This window comes from Saccopteryx leptura, chromosome 2 (assembly GCF_036850995.1).
Source record: "Saccopteryx leptura isolate mSacLep1 chromosome 2, mSacLep1_pri_phased_curated, whole genome shotgun sequence".
NCBI classification, from domain to species: Eukaryota; Metazoa; Chordata; class Mammalia; order Chiroptera; family Emballonuridae; genus Saccopteryx; species Saccopteryx leptura.
In genome coordinates, this window is record NC_089504.1 from 21,356,562 (window position 1) to 21,379,453 (window position 22,892).

The 22,892-nt window shown below is 49.0% G+C and overlaps 2 protein-coding genes across 5 annotated transcripts; both read left to right on the top strand.

Annotated features, from left to right (window-relative positions):
* The first annotated feature begins 1,637 nt into the window (after window positions 1-1,637).
* On the top strand, window positions 1,638-5,055 carry POLE3 (DNA polymerase epsilon 3, accessory subunit). 2 transcript variants are annotated; one of them, XM_066367374.1, is made up of 4 exons: window positions 1,638-2,063; window positions 2,169-2,239; window positions 2,559-2,677; window positions 3,564-5,055. In XM_066367374.1, exons 1-4 carry the CDS (start codon window positions 1,998-2,000, stop codon window positions 3,734-3,736), a joined length of 429 nt encoding a protein of 142 aa, XP_066223471.1. In that variant the 5' UTR covers window positions 1,638-1,997; the 3' UTR covers window positions 3,737-5,055. The 2 variants fall into 2 exon arrangements, with proteins under 2 accessions (XP_066223471.1, XP_066223470.1); XM_066367373.1 differs by having other exon boundaries at window positions 1,646-2,063; window positions 2,169-2,254.
* A 4,707-nt stretch (window positions 5,056-9,762) lies between these two features.
* Window positions 9,763-22,383, top strand: ALAD (aminolevulinate dehydratase). 3 transcript variants are annotated; one of them, XM_066367401.1, is made up of 12 exons: window positions 9,763-9,860; window positions 16,798-16,985; window positions 18,359-18,409; window positions 18,882-18,978; window positions 19,341-19,476; window positions 19,594-19,677; window positions 19,777-19,865; window positions 20,159-20,214; window positions 20,304-20,391; window positions 20,474-20,560; window positions 20,880-21,009; window positions 21,646-22,383. In XM_066367401.1, the coding sequence occupies exons 2-12, from the start codon at window positions 16,873-16,875 to the stop codon at window positions 21,702-21,704; spliced, it is 990 nt and encodes a 329-aa protein (XP_066223498.1). In that variant the 5' UTR covers window positions 9,763-9,860; window positions 16,798-16,872; the 3' UTR covers window positions 21,705-22,383. The 3 variants fall into 3 exon arrangements, with proteins under 3 accessions (XP_066223498.1, XP_066223501.1, XP_066223500.1); XM_066367404.1 differs by having other exon boundaries at window positions 9,798-9,864; XM_066367403.1 differs by lacking the exon at window positions 9,763-9,860 and adding an exon at window positions 14,789-14,912.
* Window positions 22,384-22,892: the final 509 nt, after the last annotated feature.

Consider the following 22,892-nt stretch of genomic DNA (forward strand, 5'->3'; position numbering starts at 1 on the left):
GACAGCTTTAAATCAGGCCTGTTCTATCCAAGTGCAGAGTTTTCCCACCAGACCCTATAGTTTCTATTTTAGAGAAAGAGAAGCCTGACCTGTGGTGGTGCAATGGATAGAGCATCGACCTGGAACCCTGAGGTCACCCATTCAAAATCCCCAGCTTGCCTAGTCAACGCAAATAGGGGAGGGAGTTAATGCTTCCTGCTCTTCCCTTCTCTCTCTCTCTCTCTCTCTCTCTCTCTCTCTCCTCTCTCTTTCTTCTCTAAAATGAATAAATAAAAATCCAAAAAAAGAGAAAGGGAAACATCGGTTTACTGTTTCACTTATTTATACATTCAATGGTGGTTTCCTGGATGTGCCTTGACTGGGGCCCAAACCTGCAACCTGGTGTATGAGGATGACACTCTAACCAACTGAGCCACCCAGCCAGGGCCAGCTCCTACAGTTTCTAATTGAAGCCATTTCAGTTGGCATTTATCCTCTAATTGTTGTTGATTTCACATAATAGAGAAATATTTCTCTGTACTCATTATCAGAAGCAGGAAAACTAAAGGGTGACCAGACATGTTTCAAGAAAAAAAAAAATCATTATACTCAGTGGGAGTGAGGGCAATGTCTATGTGCATAATATGAAAATAACACAACTTAAAAAGCCATTGTTAAGCTATGGTAAGTTTCTGACTGGAACAGGTATTTGAAGAACAATTTCATAAACTAAAAAACAATTTTTTTGGCCCTGGCCGGTTGGCTCAGTGGTAGAGCGTCAGCCTGGCGTGCAGGAGTCCAGGTTTCGATTCCCGGCCAGGGCACACAGGAGAAGCGCCCATCTGCTTCTCCACCCCTCCCCCTCTCCTTCCTCTCTGTCTCTCTCTTCCCCTCCCACAGCCGAGGCTCCATTGGAGCAAAGTTGGCCCGGGCGCTGAGGGTGGCTCTGTGGCCTCTGCCTCAGGCGCTAGAATGGCTCTGGTTGCAACAGAGCAACGCCCCAGATGGGCAGAGCATCGCCCCATGGTGGGCATGCCGAGTGGATCCCGGTCGGGCACATGCGGGAGTCTGTCTGACTGCCTTCCTGTTCCCAGCTTTGGAAAAATACAACAACAAAAAATTTTAACAGGGTTTTTCAATGACAATGTGATGTTGCATTAGTCTTACAACCGGTTTGTCGCCCTTTCTTTATCTGACCATCCCGAATTGAGCCTCGACGTCTCTAGTCATGCCCATTTCTATGCTGCCAGCATCAGTGCTGTGCTCGCACAGAGTAATCTGCGTTTGAAAATTCTAGGTAACAGGTATTTTTAATACCATTATTACCAAATTGGGAGGAATGTAAATATTAAGGATGGTTATCAGAGTAGAAAAAAAAGGTTCCCCGCTTCGTTCTGGAAAAGGGAAGTGGGAGAATCAGGCTTCGGAGGGCCGCGGTTCCTTGGAATCAAAGCCGACCGCACATGGTTCAGAAGCCGACGCCCACTGGAAAAACCCGGGCTCCCAGCGGGGCGGTGTGGAGGCCTACGGCCCCTCCCGCCAGGCCCCGCCTCCGTCCAAAGGAACCCCGCCCACCGTCTCAGTCCTCGCCGCGTCGTCCCCCCTCCAATAACGCGCCAGGCTGCGCCGTCGCTAGGCAGCAGCGCACAGCACTATGGGGAAGGAACGGAAGCCCTAGTGAGCCCAACTTCATTTGGTGAGAGAGCTCCAGATGTGGTGGTGGCGTAAAGCAGACAAACGAGCTTGGGAAGGGACAACGGGTGTCGGTGGGGCCGGACGGAACCCCCAGCGTACCGAAACCATAGCGGCAGGGGACGTTCGGCTGCACCGGCAACCTGAAGCAGAGGCGGGGCTGCCGGGAGAAGGAGGTTGTAGCGCGCGAGGCAGTATGGGACACAGTGGGCAACGCGGGGTGGGACGGAAGCCTGTTGGGTCAGACCGTGGCGACGCGGGAAGTCCGGACGCTGTAGTTGTGTGAAGAGGAGGCCCGAGGCCGAGGTCCGGCCCTGGTGGCTGCGATGGCGGAGAGGCCCGAGGACCTCAACCTGCCCAATGCCGTTATCACCAGGATCATCAAGGAGGCGGTGAGCAGCTAGGCTGACGGAAGGGCCAGGGGCGGACGAGCGGGCCGTGAGGGAAGCGGGACCTGGGCCGGCGGCAGCTTGGCTCACCGCCCGCTCTTCTCACAGCTCCCGGACGGTGTCAACATCTCCAAGGAGGCCCGGAGCGCCATCTCCCGCGCCGCCAGCGTCTTCGTGCTGTACGCCACGTCCTGGTGAGGCGGGCAGAGCGAGCCAGAACCCAGCCGGGACTGGCCCCAGGGAGGTCTAGTGAGTGTGGGCTTGGAGCCCACAGGCCCCGGTGACTGGGTCTCAACTCCTGGAGGCTCGTAGCCCTGATCTAGTTCTTGCAAGTTCTGACGCAAGTAAAGCAACAGAGCAACCTTGCTTTAGCCCTTTTGTATAGGGAAGACGGGTAGTTTACCTTGTCCCAATAATTCACGTACCTAAGACAGGGGCTTCCCCATTCCACCTCGGGATGCTGCTTTCCTGACGGCCCCGAATCTTTTCTTGTTTCAGTGCCAACAACTTCGCGATGAAAGGGAAACGCAAGACGCTGAATGCCAGTGATGTGCTCTCGGCCATGGAGGAGATGGAGTTCCAGCGGTTCGTTGCCCCGTTAAAGGAAGCTCTAGAAGGTAATGACCCCTTTATTTTCTCAGCCAAGTAGATGTTCATCTTGTGTCACCTGCCCACCAGCCTTGGCTGTGGGAGGGGAAGAGAGAGACAGAGAGGAAGGATAGGGGGAGGGGTGGAGAAGCAGATGGGCACTTCTCCTGTGTGCCCTGGCCGGGAATCGAAACCTGGACTCCTGCACGCCAGGCTGACGCTCTACCACTGAGCCAACCGGCCAGGGCCAAAAAAATTGTTTTTTAGTTTATGAAATTGTTCTTCAAATACCTGTTCCAGTCAGAAACTTACCATAGCTTAACAATGGCTTTTTAAGTTGTGTTATTTTCATATTATGCACATAGACATTGCCCTCACTCCCACTGAGTATAATGATTTTTTTTTTTATTGAAACATGTCTGGTCACCCTTTAGTTTTCCTGCTTCTGATAATGAGTACAGAGAAATATTTCTCTATTATGTGAAATCAACAACAATTAGAGGATAAATGCCAACTGAAATGGCTTCAATTAGAAACTGTAGGAGCTGGCCCTGGCTGGGTGGCTCAGTTGGTTAGAGTGTCATCCTCATACACCAGGTTGCAGGTTTGGGCCCCAGTCAAGGCACATCCAGGAAACCACCATTGAATGTATAAATAAGTGAAACAGTAAACCGATGTTTCCCTTTCTCTTTTTTTGGATTTTTATTTATTCATTTTAGAGAAGAAAGAGAGAGGAGAGAGAGAGAGAGAGAGAGAAACAGTCCCGTTAGCACCACCGGAGATGGGTTTTGTGATGCTGGCCAGGTCATTTTTCCTTCCGTGCCTCGGCTTTCTCAGTGACACCGAGAAAGAAGCGAGCTGCTGCAGCCCCGCGCAGTGCAGCCCTGCCTTCTGACCCCCTCCTTCTCCTTACAGCATACAGGAGGGAGCAGAAAGGCAAGAAGGAAGCTTCAGAGCAGAAGAAGAAGGACAGAGACAGAAAAACAGATTCAGAAGAGCAGGACAAGAGTAGAGATGAGGACAATGATGAAGACGAGGAAAGGCTGGAAGAAGAAGAACAGAATGAAGAGGAGGAAGTGGACAACTGAAAAGGGGGAGGAGACCGGCCCCTTGCAAGGGGTGTACCACCCTGAAAGATGGTATACGTTTATGCGAAGCCTTTTCCTGCTGGGCAGAGCAGTCTTAAGCAGAAGAACCTGAGACGATCGAAATGAAAACTGGCTGGAAATATCAAAAACCAGTGCTTCCCAAACTCAGAGCATCTGAGTAGCAGAATCCTGTTTTGCTCAATCAGTCTGAGGGTTATGGCTTTTTGGCAAGAGGGATTCTGAACGGATAATGAGACAGTTGGATCTCATTTGCTTAGATATGTGATCAGGCAGCTTTTGATTCCAGTTCCCTTCCACCCCCACCAAAAATAGTAACTTCCATGCCACCTGCTGTATTCCAGATCACAGGAGGCAGTGAAGGCTCAGGAATAAAATTGGGGCTTGGATCATAGTCAGCCTTTTTATGCAGTATTTGGCAATACTAGCTTTTTACAAGTGGTCCGAATGGCTTAGTTTTAGGAAACCACTAAAAGGCTGTGACAGAGCAATGAAATTTGTGGCCTCTTCACTTGACAGTAACATTAGCTTCACTTAGTTTCTACTGACTTGCTTGGCTTGATTATTGCCTATAAGCAATTAACCTGTTACGGTGGCTGTACTGTGGGCACATATGCTTTTAAATCCTCAGTGTAGAGTAGAATTAGTTAAGCACCGGCACACATGGTTTAGTCTTAAATGCACCTCACTGCCTGCCACTGTACAGCTTTAGAATCGATTGTCACCTGGATGGTATAAAATTCCAGGCTTTCTCTTCCAAGACGCTGACTCTGGCTTTTCATTCTTCCAGTTCATGATAAGTTCCAAAGTTTATTTCTTCTAGGCTCAACTTTCTCCTTCTGTGCTTCTCGCTTCCTGCCTCTGCTCTGCTTGCTCCCCAGCCCCACTTTCTCCCTCCTTTTCTCGCTCTGCCAGTCCAGGAACTTGGGTAACCTGCTTAACATTCTGAAGTACCCGTTCCTCTGATTTCTTAACCTCGTCTTTTAAAAATGATTTGGTAAACCTCTGAAGCTTGAGGCAAATTGGATGGTGCTCAGGAATTTAATTCCCCCTTCCCCAACCATCCCCTTTCACTGTTTCTAAAGTACCTCTGCTGACCTTTCTTGGGCTTCTCCCCCCCCCCTTTTTATTTAGTGCTCCAAGCACTTTTTTGGTTGTCTCTAAGGCAGTTGACAGGTAGTGAAGTGTAGTTTGACACTGTTAATTTGTTAAGTTAATACAGTGAAAAACTTGTTGATAAATGAGTGAAGAATGTTGAGAAAATTAGTGCTTTGTACAAATAAAAAACACTCTTGTTTAAAGTGATGACTCCTGCGTGGGATCATAGACATGACTCCATGGTCACAGGCTTGAGGCCCAAGGTTGCTGGCTTGATCAAGGGGTCACTGGCTCGGCTGGAGCCTCCCAGTCAAGGTATGTGTGTGAAGCAATCAATGAAAGGGTCACAACTACGGGTTGATGCTTCTCATCTCCCTTGCTGTCTGTCTCTAAAAAAGAAAAAAGTGATGACCCCTGGCCCTGGCTGGTGGTGCAGTGGATAGAGCTTGTCAGGTCACCGGCTTGATCCCAAGGTTGTAGGCTCAATCCCTAGGGTGCCGGTTGGAGCCCCCATCAGGGCACATGAGAAGCAATCGATAGGCGCACAACTAAGTGGAACAATGAGTTGATGCCTCTTTCTCTCCCTCCCTCTATTCCTCTCCCCCTCCCTTTTTTCCTCTCTCTCTCTCAAAAAAAGAAGTGATGACTCCTATTTCATCCTGCCTGTTTATAGTATGCTTTGTGGAACAACTGACTACTGGTCATGCCCTACATACAGCCCAGTTTGTAGACCTGGCCAGACCTTTGTAAATACGGGATCCTGCACCACCTTGGATGACCAGCAGATGCCGCTCATTCACAGGCCGGGGGAGCTGCTCTTCAGGCATGACAAGTGCTTTCCATGGCTCTACTGGCTATCCTATACATACTAGACACTTAACAACTCCAAACATTGAGTTCCTGCTGTGTGTCTGCACTGTATTACCTAATCTACATAGGTTTTTCAAATCATGAATTTATAAATAAATTTCACAAAGATACAGCCCCAGCACTCATTAGATCAGTGTTGTTTTTTCTCGCCACAGCAGAAATACCATTTTTTAATTCCCATGAGCACTAGTTGGCTAAGCTCTCAAGTCCCATCTGGAGTCCTGTGGCTTCCTCTGCTGTTTCCTGCCTCATCTCAGTTCCCCTCGCTGCCCCTGTGTACTGCTTGCCAAGGGGATCTGGACCGTTGCTGTTACAGTCCCTGTTTCCTATTAAATCAAATCCATACCTAAACCTGTTACTCAAAGCCTGCTTAAAGAGGGCTTGCCTTAGTTTCCATTCCAGTCTGCTTCTACTCCAACATAAGGCTTCAGTCAAGAATGAATCCCCAGAAGAACTGCCCTTACACGTGACTTGAGTTCTTACCAAACTACGTAAGAAAAGTTCTGTTTCCTGAGAGTGGGGACTAGGACTTGAAACTACAGAATTTAAGAACTGGGAAGAATATTTGAGGTCATCAGCTTTTCTCACCTCTATCTTTCCTGTAGTGGTATCTGGACTTTGAAGATTCCCTACTAGGCTATGGTAATGTTTCTTTTTAAAAACCACAACCCTTCATGCCTAGTAATTCTGATGCGACTTTGGAGGGTGAGAGGGTTACCATCCTTATTCATGCAAAATTACTTTTTGCAGACTAACCTATTTTTGCTTATGGGAAATTGAGGCTCATCCAAGAAGTAGCTTGCTTAAGATCTTACCACTGACTTAGGGAAGCTGGGATCTGGGATCCCGTGAGAGTGGCCCACGCCCTTTTTTTTTTTTTAACTTTTTAGTTTGGAACAATTTTGTATTTACAGAAAAGTTGCAGAGAGTTCCCATATAGCCGTCACCCAACTTCCGTCTATGTTAACATCTTACATACATGGTACATTTATCAGAACTAAGAAAAAACTATCACACTGGCTAAACTATTTGTACTTCATCAGTTTTTCCGCAGACATCCTTTTTCTGTTCCAGGATCTAAACCAGAATACCATATTGTATTTGGTGAACCAATTTTCTTGTTTAATTGAGATGAAATTCACAGAACATAAACTTAACCATTTTAAAAATTCAATGTCATTTAGCCATTTACAATGTCATACAACCACTTCTATCTAGTCCCCAAAACATTTTTATTATATCCCAAATAAATTTCCATACCATGTGTCCTGCCCCCAATCCCTGGCAACCACTGATGTCTAGTTCTTTTATGCTTGTCACTGCATTTAGCCCAATGCCATGTACCTACCTGGGAAGCCCAATAGTGGGCTTGTAGGGATTTGGGGTTTTTTTGCTTTTTAATTTATGCATACAGAAAGGTGCAGATAAGTTTAAAGGTTGATAAGTTTCCACAAAGTAAACACATCCATGTAATTCACACTCATCAATAAACATGACCAGCACCCTAAAAAATCCCTTTTGTCTCCAAGTCACTCCCTAGCTCCCTAGTGGTAACTACCCTGACTTCCAACAGCACATGTACTCTTGTGTCTGGCTACTTTTGTTCAGTATTATGTATAAGATTATTCATATTGTTGCATTCACAATCCCTTTTCTATGGATATGAGACAAAGATTAAAATTAGTAGTGGGTGGCAGTGGGAACAGGTCATCCAGGCAAAAATAAGAGAGAGACATGGGAAAAATCAATTATACCAGACAGCAACATTTATAAATTTTCCACCCTGTTTGGGTTCTAGAGGTAGATGATCCTAATTAATTTTAGTTATCAAACTCAGAGATGAAACAGGTATCGTGAAAGAAATGTTGGGCAGAGTATCTAAATTGGGGAGGGAGGGATAAATAGTAATCCCTATGAGGTGAAGAAGCATATTGAGCAGGCATTACAAAGTAAGCCCTGGTGTGAGGTGGGGCAAATTATGTCACCTCCCTGGCAATTATTTTCCCAATCTGTAAAATAAGCATAGTGACAATTGTCATCAAAATTGAAGTGCATGGGGCCTTCCTAGTGGTACAGTGTATAGAGCATTGACCTGGGACACAGGTCCCAGGTTCGAAACCCTGAAATCACCTGCTTGAGCGCAGGCTCATCCAACTTGAGTGTGGGGTCACCAGCTTGAGCCCAAAGGTTCCTGGCTTGAAGCCCAAGGTCACTGGTTTAAGCAAGGGGTCACTGGCTCAGCCAGAGCCCACTCCCCTCATGGCAAGTATGAGAAGCAATCAATGAACAACTGAAGTGCAACTGTGAGTTAATGCTTCTCATCTTTCTCCCTTCCTGTCTCTCATGCGCGCATACATGCATGTTAAAAAAAAGTTTTTAAGTGCATGTACTGCCCCTGACTCTTTAATGCACAAAAAACATTACTTCCTGTCACCTGCGCATAAATGAAGCAGGCAGTCTTGCTAAAATAAAAAATAGCAAAACTTTTATTGAAGTCTCTAGATTTGCAAACTGGAAACAATTAGGCAATACCCAGAGTATTCTGAAGGAGAAAGAAAAGTTTGAGTTTTTATAGTAAAAAGTACATTTAAAAAAAAAATTTTTTTTTTTTTTAGAGCAGAAGGGGGAGAGAGAGGGAGAAACGTAGGTTTGTTGTTCCACTTATATTTGCATTCATTGGTTGTTTCCTCCACATGCCAGGATGGCAATCCAACCTGCAATTTTGGTCTATCCAGAGGACACTAACCAACTGAGCTACCTGGCCAGGACCTAAAAAGTACATTTTTGAGAAGTGACAGTCGTGCATGCTTAGCCTCTAGAGTGACCCAAGATGGTAATCTTCCAGGTGTCTGTGGTCTGGTTCATTAACTGAGTTGTTCAGATGGTTATCTATGGAGTTCATGTACATTCAGGCATGGATGCACAACTGAAAAGTGTAAGTTCCCAGGTTAGTTAAAGCAAGAATAAAATTGTTTCCTTATGCTTAGTCTACTTAATTTTAATAATTTAGCAGCTTGACCGTAGTGGATCCATTTTATTTCTTCACTCTTTTTCTCATTCCTTTCTGCCTCCTTTTCCTTATTTGAACTGTATCAGAACTCTAGTAGCTGAGAACTAAGTGGTGTCATATTTCCTTAGCATTAAGCCTCTACCTCTTTCACTTGGAATACAAAGAGGTATAAAACAGGTTAGGGTTACAGATTTTGAGAAGCAAAATCTGAAAATAAGTGTAATACACTCAACTGGCACCCTCCACAGTTCAAAGTAAACTTTTCGATAATCCCTGACTCTCCTTTATAAAAGCATTCCTTTGATCCCTACCCCCCATTTCACTCACCCAGTTCTACCAGTTCACTCAGACCCCAAAAGTGTCACTAGATTCCTCCTGTCCCTGCACATCCCCTGCCCCAGCCCCCCACAGACCCTTGCTTGGTCAGAGCTCTCACTGTACTCATCAGACAGGTCTAATGCCTCAAGTTCCTATGTCATTCAAATCTCATTTCCCAAACCATGGCACAGAGTAGACCCTCTGCAATTACGCTGGAATAAATATTCTCTTAAAATTTGGAAGGCAGCCTGTTGCTGAACTCAACAACTTTGAAATGCTCAGTCCGCAAATATGAACTTAGTTAGCAATTGTGTTAGGCATTACGGTGTTGTTTCAACGGTGTTGTTTCAACGTCCTTGACATCCAACTATTCTTTCAGCAAGTAACTAACCAGCGCCAAGTACGCTCTAAATTAGGAAGAGGAGGGGGGAGGTTTGTAAACAGACCCTCGGGGCGGAACCGCAGCTGAGGCAGGTCTACTTGGACGGACCTCTACACTTTCCCTGTGCTCCAGTAAGACTCCCTCCGGCCTTTCCCCACCCACACGCAGGCGCAGCGCGAAGAGGGGCGGGCTCGCCAGCCTTTCAGCACACCTGATTGGTCAGACCACGAGCTTCAGTGCATGTGCGAGGCAGGGCTGACGCACTCCTGCAAAGTGGCCCCCTGGAGGGGGTGTGGTTTGCACGCTAGTGGGGGTGGGGTGGGAGGAGGGATGCAGCTTCCGGGAAGCAGCCCCGCCCCCAAGTGGACCAGAAAAGACTAGAGTGCTTGATCGTGGTGGCGGGAGCGTAGATTCGCAGCCCTTGGAAGGTAGGTAAGTGGGTGCCGGACTCCGGGAGTTGGTGGATTTGGAGACAGGGACTGGCACTTAGAGTCCCGCCTCCCCAGACCCAGATTGTGCTGTGCGTCTGAAGCGCTGGCCGTGCAGCCGGGGATCCGTCCTGTAGGGCTGGTATTTGGGCTCTTGGAGGTAAACTGCCATGCTGCAGCCGAGGCGGTAGCTTTTGAGGGCCTGTGTCTCTTCTTTGGGGTTTTCTCCCTTGGACACCGCTGGAGCAGACTCTGTGTAAGTGCAGAACGCTAGGTACCGTCGCCGATGTGGGATGGAGATGGGAATAATAACAGCCGTTTGTGGCTTGGACGTAAGTTACATGCATTGGCCCATTCAGTCTTTACAACGGCCCATTGAGGGCGGTTCAAGTCCTCATTTACCAGATAAGGAAACAGATGGAAAATGACAATAGGATTTGAACCTATGTGTCCAAAATCCAAACATTTACGGGCATGCTGCCAGCTACAGCCAGGTCCTGAATCACCAGTCCGCTTCTCGCCCCCACCCCCTTAACCCAGAGCTCTCTACAGCCCAACTCCGCTGTGGGCTTTGAAATCTATACTTAAAGTATCAAGGGGTAATAGTGGGCATTAAGAACTGCGCTGTCGGAAACCTGAATTCTAGCCCTAGATCTGCTACTGACCCCCTGCATGATCCTGGGCCCGTGTCTGTCCTTTGAGTCCAGTTTCACCATCATTTTTGATGATTTAATCAAGTTTTAAGGACCCTCTTACTCAAGATGTTTTTAGGGAGTTTGTGGACCTGGCAGATTCCCATTATAGCTCCAAATAGCTAAGCCCAGAGGAAACTGGGCTCTTCAAAGCTCTAGGTCAAGGCTCAGGTCTCCTCTTCAATTCCTGTATGTAGCTCTGGGACTGACTCAAAGTAGATATTCAGGAAATGGGAGTTGAATAAACAAGTTTGTCCCTTTTCAAAACTGCCTAAGAGCTGCTGCCCTGGGCCTCTCGCGATTTTGGATTTTTCAGCCTTGGCCACCTTCTACCCAGCTGGCCCTCCTGACTACCTCCTCCCTAGCTAGTGGCAGAGCCTGCCCAGAGCTGGCATAAGCTTGCAACCCTCTGTGCCAAGGCGATAGCCTCTGGAAATCTTGGCTGAGCACAACATGGAAGGTTCAGGCCCTGCAACTCTTTCTCAGCCCCTCCTGGTGGCAGCTCTCAGGGCCCAACTTAGCTTACTCTCAGAATGGGAAAGTTGCCCTTTGAGGAAGAGGATACCTTCACAAACACTCTGAAAAGCTCCTTATCCCATAATGTCCCATCTTCCATGAAGCCATCGCCCTCACCCTTTTTTTTAATGTTTATTATATTGATTTTAGAGAGAGACAGGAAAATCAATCAGCTCCTGTTTGTGCCCTGCCTAGGGATCGAATCCCTGTGCTTCTGGACAATGCTAAGCCAGGGGTAGTCAACCTTTTTATACCTACCACCCACTTTTGTAACTCTATTATTAGTAAAATTTTCTAACCACCCACTGGTTCCACAGTAATGGTGACTTATAAAGTCGGGAAGTAACTTTACTTTGTAAAATTTATAAAGCAGAGTTACAGCAAGTTAAAGCATATAATAATAATTATTTACCAAGTACTTTATTTCGAATTTTCACTAAGTTTGGCAGAATAAATCTTTATAAAACAACTTACTATAATTAAATCTATCTTTGTATTTATACTTGGTTGCTCTGCTACCGCCCACCATGAAAGCGGGAGCGCCCCCTATTGGGCAGTAGGGACCAGGTTGACCAGCCCTGCTAAGCTATCGGGCCAGCGCTGAAGCCATCCTTGACTCGCAGGGAACACAGGTCCTTCCTACAGCACCTGGTCTCCACCCTCTAATGTACCATCTGTGTGGTGATTATTTCTCCACCCCCACACACGTTGCTGGAAGGCAGTGGACCACCCCCTACCCGGGTGTTTTGGAAGACCCTGTAGCCCATACAGGTTTGTTTGAGTGAAAGTTCTCCCTTCTGGGTGTGGTGCAGAAGCACAGCTGCGATAAGAAGCCAGAAGACCTAGTTCCAGCTCGTTTCTCCAACTGATATAAAAGTAGCTGCATGTTTACTGTACAGCTAGGCACATCTCTTCACTATCTCTAATCTCTGCAGCTTTGCCAGTTTGATAGTTTAACTCCCATTTTATAGATTACAAAATGAAGACTCTGAAAGGCCAGCAACCTTTCATATAGAGCGCAGACCAGAGCTGAGGCTCTTTCACCTTGAAATGGGATTTTCTGTGCACCGCCCTATACTGCCTTCCAGCTAAGCTAACGTGTTCTAATGTAGCTGAGCATAGGTGCTGGGTCCCATGGGCACTTGCTCTTGAGTTCAGTGATCTGTCGCAGGACTTAGGCTGTGGTGTACAGGCTCCTTTGACTTGGGAGAAGTGCCTTCCCAAGTATATAAAAATCTACCAATTTTTGAGGGACTTATTGCAAAGTCAGACCTCCGTCGGGGCTTTGGCTTTGCAAACAGACTGAACTCCGTTGCTCAGGGCTGTTTTTCTACTCCACGGATACTGATTCAGCACGTGTTGTAACAGAGTGACCATGTGCGGCGTAGGTAATAGCGCTGGACTAGAAGCCAGGAGATGCCATGGTCAAGCCCAGCTCTGTACCTGACTCGCTGTGCGATGTCACACAAGTCCTGTTCCCTCTCTGTACCCCATTTTTCACATCAGAATGTAAGAGAGAAAAAGGATTGATGATTTTCACCTAAATTTTTCTTTTATTATTGACACCCATTTCTTATATCAAATCTTTCTGAACCCTAAAATTAAATTTTAAAAAACACTGAAGTACAAGTGTCCTAGTGAGGCCTCCCCCTCACCACTCTCCGCCTCCTCCCTTGTCCCCCACGCCCAAGCCCTAGTCCCCTTGGGTGAAACTTGGACTGAAAAGCCGCTGGGTGGTGCTGCCCTGTTGTTTTCGATAAGCAGAAAGCATTTGCTCCCTCAGTTTCTAAAGTAGAAGCCAGGGTTGAAGCCAGTGGAATGCAGCTTTGGATTCCAGAAACCCTGAGGCTACTACCGAGGCTGAAAAGTGGATCAGAGCTGTGTGTACACTCAGCCTTGCAATCTGACTGGATTCCAGGGTGACACTGAGCCCGTCTAATCTCTGAGCCTCCATGTCCTTATTGTTAAAAGAACAGTTCTCTACAATCAAATAAGATCATGTATACAGTGTATATAAAGTACATAGTCCAGTGCCCAGCACATAACATACACTCAGTATGTTTTTCTCTTGTTTCCTCCATCTCTCCAGCCACCAAAACAAAGACAGAGGCAGAGAGGTGCGTGGATAAAACCCTTCACTCATTGTGTAGAACAAATTCAAATTCTGACTTGTTACTAACAAGCTATGTAGTCTTGGGCAAGGTACTTAAGCTCTCTGAGCTAGGCTAATCCCTGGCAGACCTGAGTGAAATCTTGCCCAAAATGGGCACTCAGGACTTTGTAACTATTGAATAATTGTTCACTGGGGGGTTGGGACTTCTTTGGGGAGGCCTGGCTTGCTCCTGTGTCAGGTGATGTGGCTGGCTCAGTGGTGGGGCAGTAGCATGGGTCCCTGTGTGGCTCCTGATAACCCCAACCCTGACAGGGAGGAGAATTGGATAAAATGGGGCCCGGGAGACTGTGGGGGAAAGGCATCATCAGTGTACTAAAGAACTCCCAGGCTCAGGGAGTGTGTAACTGATAAGCCCCTGCCTCTCTCTGGGCCGTAAGGTCCTGCCCACACAAGGAGAGGTGGGTGGTTCTTGGCTCTTCTTTCCCCTCTACTTGGCTACTGAGTGTTACTGCACGCATCTTGTCTGAAAGTACAGTGGGAGTACATTGACCACCGATCTTTAAAGGTGTCTGAAGACTAGAAAATGAAGCAGGCAAGTTTATTGAATATAACAAGTTATTATAGGTTAATTTACTTTCAGGAAGATTGAGTCAGAACAGAAGAAATGACCCAGCAGTCTGGTTAATTAGTCTCAAAGCTGCTAGACAGTTGCTACAAGAAACATTTTATAATATAGCTAAACTATTCTAATGATTGATAAGACAAAGAGACAAAGAATACAATGAGCCAGGAGTCATACCTCCTGGTGGTCTTATGATGGATAATTGCTTAGAATGAATGCCAACACCTAGTTTGATATTTATCTCGGTTGCTATGCCATTCTGTCCATTTACTGACAGGAATCTTTATGGTTACATTGTGTAAGCTTACAGGACACAGCTAGTCACTAACTGTGAGGATTTGCTGCTGGTGGCTGAGACCAGTTAGGTCTGAGTTCTCAGCATGGCAAACAAAAGTAGGGATACAAAGATGGAGTCAGTTTTGTTCACATCAACATCTATACACACCTCCAAAAAGAAGTATCTAAAACCGACCTCTCCACCTCCTCTCCAAACTCTGCTTCTCACTGCCCTCTTCCTGCCTTGTCCGTGTCTCCATTGCCTTCCAGGTCAGACAAGCACAGAACATCCACCTCAAGAGACTTCCTCTTGGCCACCTATGATGGCCCTTCCTTCTCTGCCCCTCAGACCCCACGGCCTCTGTGCTCCTCTGCTTCCAGTCTGCTGTGCATCGCTGGAAGAATGTTCTTCCTAAAGCCAGGCTCTGACCAGGCCACTCCCATACTCCCTGGTCAGAAACCTGCCCAGTCCTCAATCTGGCCTCCTCTCATCCCGCCCCTCCATGTACACACAGCTTGATTGCCTCCTCAAACCCTGAGAACAGTCCGTCTCTATCCCTCCTTCCCTACCTTTACTCCTTTCTTCCCTTCCTGAGAGAATGTTCTCTCCTTTCCCTCTGACTAGCAGAACCTACTCATCCTGCAAAAGCAAGTTCAAGTCATCTTCTTTCAACAAGCGTCTTCTGACCTCCAAACTCACATTGAAACTCCTCATTCTTTTGAGGTAGGCTCCGTGTCCCCAAGATGCACTCAGTCAGCCCTGCCTCTCAGGACTATAACGTCAACTCGATGAGAAACCTTGTGTGCAAGTGCCCAGCATGGCCTGGCACATGGTAGGTACTCAAGAAGCAAATGATAATGTCCCAGCTTCCTCTGTCTTACAGCTTACATCCCTAATTTGGCACTTAGGACACATTGCCGAGTATTTCACATAACTATTTACTATGTGGCAGAGTGTGTGAGGGAAGCAAAACTCCCAGTGGACCCTGCCCTGCAGAAGCTCTGTCTACTGGGACAAGATAAGACAAGATAAGATAGGTCCACAAAGACCTGTTACATAAGAGAGTGTGATATGGGCAAGGAGAGAAGCTTGAGCGGGAGAGGGCAGGAGGGAGTGCCTTGTGGAGAACCAGGTAGGACTGGGCCTGGGAAGTTGTAAAGAGAGCACAAGCCTTCTAGATAAAGGAAACAGGGTGAGCAGAGCCAGAAGCTGGCCAGATGTGCTTGGGGAGCAGGAGGAGGCTCTAGGGCTGGAAAAGATGGCATCAGTGGCCACTCTGCAGGGTGTGTGTGTGAGTCTGCTGGGCGCAGGGCTATTTAATCCTCTTAGTGAGTGTACTACCTGACAAGAAGTCCATGTACCAAGATGTGAACTGTGAACTGTGCTTTTTTAAATTTTTCTTAAGTGAGAAGCAAGGAGGCAGAGAGGCAGACTCCCATATGTACCCCAACCGATCTACCCAGCAAGCCTCCTATGGGACAATGCTCTGCCCATGTGGGGCCATTGTTCTGTTGCTCAGCAACTGAGCTACCTTAGTCCCTGAGGTGAAGCCATGGAGCCATCCTCAGTGCCTGGGGCCAACTTGCTCCAACTGAGCCATGACTGCAGGAGAAGAGAGAGATAGAGGGAGAGAAGGGATGGGGGTGGGGGGCCGAGGGGATGAAGAAGCAGATGATCGGCCCTGGCCGGTTGGCTCAGTGGTAGAGCGTCGGCCTGGCGTGCAGAAGTCCCGGGTTCGATTCCTGGCCAGGGCACACAGGAGAAGCACCCATCTGCTTCTCCACCCCTCCCCCTCTCCTTCCTCTCTGTCTCTCTTCCCCAGTCCAGCCCAGATGGATTCTTTAATAAGATAAAGTAAAAGTGAATTACTAGAGCCTGACCAGGCAGTGGCACAATGGATAGAGTGTTGGCCTGGGACACAGAGGACCCAGTTTTGAAACCCTGAGGTCACAGGCTTGAGCATGAGTTCACCAGCTTGAGCACAGGGTTGGGATCATAGACATGTCCCCATGGTCACTGGCTTGAGCCCAAAGGTCTCTGGCTTGAAGCCCAAGGTTGCTGGCTTGAAGCCCAAGGTTGCTGGCTTAAGCCCAGTGTTGCTGTCTTGAGCAAGGGGTCACTGGCTTGGCTGGAGCGCCCTGGTCAAGGCACACATGAGAAAGCAATCAACAACTAAAGTGGCCGGAACAAAGAATTGATGCTTCTTATCTCTCTCCCTTCCTGTCAGTCTGTTTCTATCAGTTCTTCTCTCTGTCTCACTAAAAAAAATAATAATAATTAATTAAAATAAAAAATGAATTACTAGAGCCTGACCTGTGGTGGCACAGTAGATTAAGCGTCAACCTGGAATGCTAAGGTCACTGGTTCAAAACCCTGGGCTTGCCTGGTCAGGGCACATACGGAAACGAGTTGATGCTTCTGGTTCCTCCCCTCTCCTTTCTCTCCTCTCTCTAAAATCAATAAATAAAATCTTTTTTAAAAAATGAATTACTAGAAAAATATTACTTAAAAAGAAAAAGACTATATAAATACAATCCCAAATTTTATGATTAGGTTCAAATTGTAATGCAACAATCCCAGCAGGGATTGGTGAACCACACTCACAGGAATAATGGGATAGATAGCAGGAGAGGCAGAAAGCCAGAAGAGCCTGGGGGTATGTGACCACCTCCTGGGGACAAGAACCATGTCTCATGTTCCTCCCATCGCCCCCACAGAGCTGAACACCCAGCAGAGACGCCAGGAGCCTTGAGTTCCAAGCAGCTGGCTACCCTGTGCCCTCACCGCTCACCATGCAGCCCCAGTCAGTTCTGCACAGCGGCTACTTCCACCCACTGCTTCGGACCTGGCAGGCAGCCGCCACCACCCTCAACGCCTCCAACCTCATCTACCCCGTCTTTGTCACGTGAGTCCCCAGAATGAGCCGGGTCTCTGATCTGCAGGGTATGCGTGGTGGGTGTGCGTGTGACCCAAGCAGGCATCTGTTGCCGGTGGTAAAGTGAGCTTTCAGCTTGGAGTTCAAGGTATTGAAAGTTTCTACTGGGTTAAGGACAGTTGTCTTAGAAGTAGAACAAACCTTGAAAGGCACATGAGCTTCCCATTCGGAAAATAAGAATAACCCTATTGCCATCCTGAGCTTTTTCAATAAGACAGCTGAGAAAGTATTCTATAGATTGTAAAGAGTACCTATCAGAGGTGGCAGTCATGATTATTATTATAGCAACAGCTGACTTATTGAGTCTTTTTACTGAGTACCAAGTACAATGCTAAGCATCTACATCTGTTATCTTTCAGTCCCGACAGCATCCATATGAGGAAGATATGGATTTTATCTCCAAGATTGTCATCTCCATGAGGGCAGGGATTTTATACTGCCAGAGCCTAGAACAGTACCTGGCACATAATAAGTCCTCAATAAATATTTGTTGTATAGGCCCTGGCTGGTTGAAGTAGTGGTAGAGCGTCAGCCCGGAGTGTGGAAGTCCCAGATTTGATTCCTGGTCAGGACACACAGGAGAAGTGCCCATCTGCTTCTCCACCACCCTGTCTCACTCTCTTCCCCTCTCGGAGCTGTGGCTCGAATGGTTCAAGCAGTTTGGCTCTGGGCACTGAGGGTGGCTTTATGGTCTCACCTCAGGCATTCAAATAGCTTCGTTCAGAGCAACAGAGCAGCAGCCCCAGAGTGAGCAGAGCATCGCCCCCTAGTGGGCTTGTCAGGTGGATCCTGGTGGAGTGCATGCGAGAGTCTGTCTCTCTGCCTCCCTGCTTCCCTGCCTCTCACTTAATAAGAATTAAATATATATATATATTTGTGTAATATATATATATTTGTGTAATATATATATGTGTGTGTGTGTGTGTGTATATATATATATATATATATATTGTGCATGAATGAATGAATCCACCCAGGATACACATGAAGGCTAAAAGAGATAGTATAACTTGGCCAAGGTCATCCAGGCTGTAGGTGACTGTGATTAGCAAGTAAGAACTTTCTGTCTTCAGAGACCAAGCCCTTAACCACTTGACTGCTTCGTATGATTATTCGTCTTTTAGTACAGTTGCTCTTGTTGTCACTGTTATTCTTGTTGTTCCTATTATTTCAGGCTCTGGGCTTGGCCAGGCAGGGGAACCAGACACTGGACCCTATCCTCCTCCCACCGTCTCCATTTCCATGTTCCTTCCCAGCTCCCCAACCATCCCCCCTCCAAGTCACGTCCTCACCACTGGCCCTTCCCACAGCTACCAATCCATAGCCCACCCCCACTCTTGCAGGGACGTTCCTGATGATGTGCAGCCTATCACCAGCCTGCCAGGAGTGGCCAGGTAGGAGGCATGGCGGGGAGGGCAGGGCGGTGATGGAGGGAGAGCCAGGATGCAGAAGCAGACCCAGGAGGTAGATGATCTGAAGAGTCTGACTTCAGCTCAGTAAAGAGAAGGGTCTTTTCAGGGTCAAAGTTGTTCCACAACAGAAGGGGCAGCCTCATAAAGTAGTGGGCTACCCATCACCAGGGGCATCATAACAGTCTTGGAGAGGGGAGCTTGACTTCAACTGGGAGTTCAATAAAAGAACCTTGGAGGGACCCTTCACAGCTGAATCCCGTAGCTCTGCCACTTGGGGCCTCAGCTTTCCCATCTATTCGGTGGGTATGTTCCTGCCCCTCCTTATACTACGGGGCTTGAGCCGTCCTGGTACTGTGTGCAGCTTGGCTCTTCACAGAGGCACGGGGAGGCAGGCTGGGAGGACCCTTGCCCGGGACCTGCCTCGCTTCAGCCCCTCCACCCCACCTCGATTTAGGTACGGCGTGAACCGCCTGGAAGAGATGCTGAAGCCCCTGGTGGAAGAGGGCCTGCGCTGCGTCCTGGTCTTTGGTGTCCCCAGCAGAGTTCAAAAGGTGAGGACTCAGAGGAGGAGGTAGAGGGGATGGAAAGCAGGGTGGGGGGGAGCCGAGGGTCCACGCTGAGCACACCCTCGTTCTGGCCTTGTGCTGGCCCCGGGGCCACAGGTGAATGGACACAGCCCCTGGTATTAAGACAGCACCCATGTAGGGTCAAGAAGCTAAGTTGGGCTGTGACACTCTGACTGGGCAAGTCAAGTTCCCTCTGCAAAATGGGGTCAGTGCTCCCTGTGCCTCCTTGTCCAGGGGCTGTGACAGGGATGAAAGGAGAGGGCCGGGGCTGCACTCCGTGAGAACCGCTGTGCCTCCCAAAGGCATCACGTGACAGACACACTCCTCTGTCCTTCCCCTGCCGCTAGGACGAGCGGGGCTCTGCAGCCGACTCTGAGGACTCCCCGGCTGTCGAGGCCATCCACCTGCTGCGCAAGACCTTCCCCAGCCTCCTAGTGGCCTGCGACGTGTGCCTGTGTCCCTACACCTCCCACGGTCACTGTGGTGAGCTCCTTCCTCCACCAGCCCTACTGCCGCCTGCATCCCACTGCCCAGTGGTCCCCACAGTGGGATAGGCCAGGGCCTAAGGCGCTTCCTAAAACCCGGCTGTCTTCCCTGTAGGGCTCCTGAACGAGAATGGGGCTTTCCACGCCGAGGAGAGTCGCCAGCGTCTGGCAGAGGTGGCTCTGGCCTATGCCAAGGCAGGTGAGCGAGCCACCAGCAGGGATGAGGACCACTGGGCCAGGGAGGTGGCAGGGTAGACAGGAGGGTTCTGGAGGTCTGAGGCCGCCCTCTGTCCCTCAGGCTGTCATGTGGTAGCCCCATCGGACATGATGGATGGACGCGTAGAAGCCATCAAGGATGCTCTGATGGCACATGGACTTGGCAACAGGGTAGGGGCAGGGAGTGCGGTGCGGGGAGGGGTGTGGGGAGGTGAGGAGAGAGCCCGAGCCTGGCTCAGCCCTGCCCCCACATCTGCCAAGAAGCACAGAACTGAAGACAGCACTGGACAAGGCCATTGGGATCTGTCTCAACCTCTGCACCTGAGGTGGGAAATCAAGGCCCAGAGCCCCAATGGGACTAGAACACGGACTCTGCGCCCCAGCCTGGCTTCTTTGCTGCCGCATTACCCTGGGACATCTGGAAAGGCTGACTGAGCCTCTACGCCGCCCTTGTCTCTCCACAGGTATCAGTGATGAGCTATAGTGCCAAATTTGCTTCCTGTTTCTATGGACCTTTCCGGTGAGTGGGGGGGGGGGGCAGAGGCCTGCTTCTAAATCCCTGACCCGTTAGCCCAAAGCTGAGCCCACCCTGACGCCTCTGCTTCCCAGGGACGCAGCTCAGTCAAGCCCAGCTTTTGGAGACCGCCGCTGCTACCAGCTGCCGCCCGGAGCACGAGGCCTGGCCCTCCGAGCAGTGGTGAGTGGCCAGAGCTTAAGCCAGCCTGTCCGCCTCTCCCCTCTCCTCCCGGGCTCTGGCCATACCATACCTCGTCCCTTAGGACCGGGATGTACGGGAAGGAGCCGACCTGCTCATGGTGAAGCCGGGACTGCCCTACCTGGACATTGTGCGGGAGGTGAAGGACAAGGTGAGCACAGAGCAGAGACGGGGCACTCGGGGAGATGACCACGGGCTCTGGGACCTTAGATTAAGGGACTGCGGAATCTCAGAGTTGGAAGCAATCTGCCTGTGAACAGGGATTCCCCCCCCCCACCCCTGCCCTTACCCAGGAGCCACCAGCGGGCAGAAGCCTTTGAACAGCTCTGCTTTAACAGTTTAAGAAAGGCCAAGCTGCCAGCAGCCATGAATCAGGGCATGGAGCTGGAGATGGTCAAAGGTTGGGCAGGGAATGCGGGACACTCCCAGGGCACACCCACCCTCCACTCTGTCCTGCTGCTTCCCCACAGCACCCTGAGCTCCCTCTGGCCGTGTACCATGTTTCTGGAGAGTTTGCTATGCTTTGGCACGGAGCCCAGGCCGGGGCGTTTAACCTCAAGGCCGCTGTATTGGAGGTCATGACTGCCTTCCGCAGAGCAGGTGAGCATGTGGAGACGGGGTTTCCGACCTCTGCCACACAGACTGATAGGCGTTTTGCCCAGAGAGGTGTATGAAGACATGAAACAGCCTGGAGTCTCAGGCCTGGAAGTACCAGTGATCTAGCCAGACACAGGCTGGGGAAGAGGCATGAAGTGGTAGAACAGAACATGGAACAGTGAAAAAAGCAGAGCCCTCTATTATTTTTCGGTTGTGAGACCTTGGCCTGGCCAGTTCTCCAAACCTCAGTGCCCTGTCTATAATAGTAATAAGATACCTGGTGCATGGTTGTCATGTGGATTAAATGAGATGATATATATAATTGGCATATGCTTATCCATAAATGGGAGCTGGTTTTGTTGCTATGGCACAGCATGGGAAGGGAACTTACAGCTTCTCTATTTTCCCACTGTGCAGTTTATACATAGGCAAATTGAGGCCCAGACAGAGAAAAATGACTTGTCCATAGTCACACAATGTATAGAGCTAGAATTGACCAGAGCTGGGCTGTCGTATGATGTGTCGCCCACTGACGGTGCCTCTTCACAATACCCTTCTCCCCTGCTGGCCCTCACCTCCCGGGTGTCCCCAGAGCTGATGCCTCACCTCTCCCCTGCTCCCTGTTTCTCTCCCACAAAGGTGCCGACATCATCATCACCTACTACACACCTCAGCTATTGCGGTGGCTGAAGGAGTGATGGAGAGTATGTGTGCAAGACCCAAGAACTAGAACTTGAAAAAGTCCTGGGGCCTTGGAGAAGTGAAAACCAAAGTAAATGCTGCTTTTAGAACTCTGCCCTTGTGCCCTCTTCCTGCTCACACACTGGCAGGAAGGTCCAGGTAGTTTCTGCCAGCATGCCACATCTTACCACTTGCAGCCACATCTTCATGGGCTTCTCCCTCCACTGGGTCAGCCCTGAGGCCACCTCTGTCACTCTAGCTCCTTCCTCCAGTGTGGCTTCAGCTTGAAAGCTCCCAGGAACCGTGGGCACAGGTTTGTGGGGCCTGGGAGAGGGGCTTAGATGTAAGCATTAGGGGAAGAGGAAGGCATTTGGGTCATGGGTCCTCAGAAGCTCTGGAAAGCCTGAGGCCTCTGGCAGTGATGCTGGGCACCGAGACTGAGGCCTAGGTTGACATCCCCGGGTTTAGAGTTGAGATGAGCTGCGATTCCCCTGGAAGGCAATGTCGACACAGGACAAGGGTGGCCAGGCCGCCTGAGATCTTCTGCTGTACTCTGAGCCATAATCCCAGAAAAGAATCACTTGAATGAGCAGAAGCATTGCCTGGGGATCAAAATTCAGAAGCAAAGAGAGAGTTCCTGTTCGTTGGAGATGCCACCATCGAAAAAGTTTTTCATTAAAGAGATATTTTTTGACAGCGTGTGCTCTTTGCCCCAGCACGGTGCTGGGTACTGAGGATTTGGCCAGATAGATCTCAGCTTGTCTCTGCGTCAAAGGTATACAAAGAGAATGGGAGAAACAGACAGACAACAAGAAAACAGACAAATAAAGCAGTTACAACTTCTAGTAAGTGCTTTGAAGGAAATAAAGAGTCTGAGACAATAACAGATCGGGGACGGGGTGCTCCCTGGGGTTGAGAGACAAGGAAGCATCCTTAGGGAGAGCAGAGGGAAGCTCACCGGAAGCCGTGAGGGTGACACCAAAGATCCTGCAGTGAGAGGAGCTTGGTGGCACTGCTAGGAGCAGGGTACAGGGGTTTGAAAGATCAGAAGTTAGAGAGGGAGATCCACCACCTTTTTGGATGCTTGGATTGTATTTTGCATCTGATACAAAGACAACTGAAGGATCTTAACCGGTTGTGCATGATCCAGTTTCCTACATTCTGCTGCTCTGGGGAAAATGGAAGCGTGTGAGAGAGAACCTGGT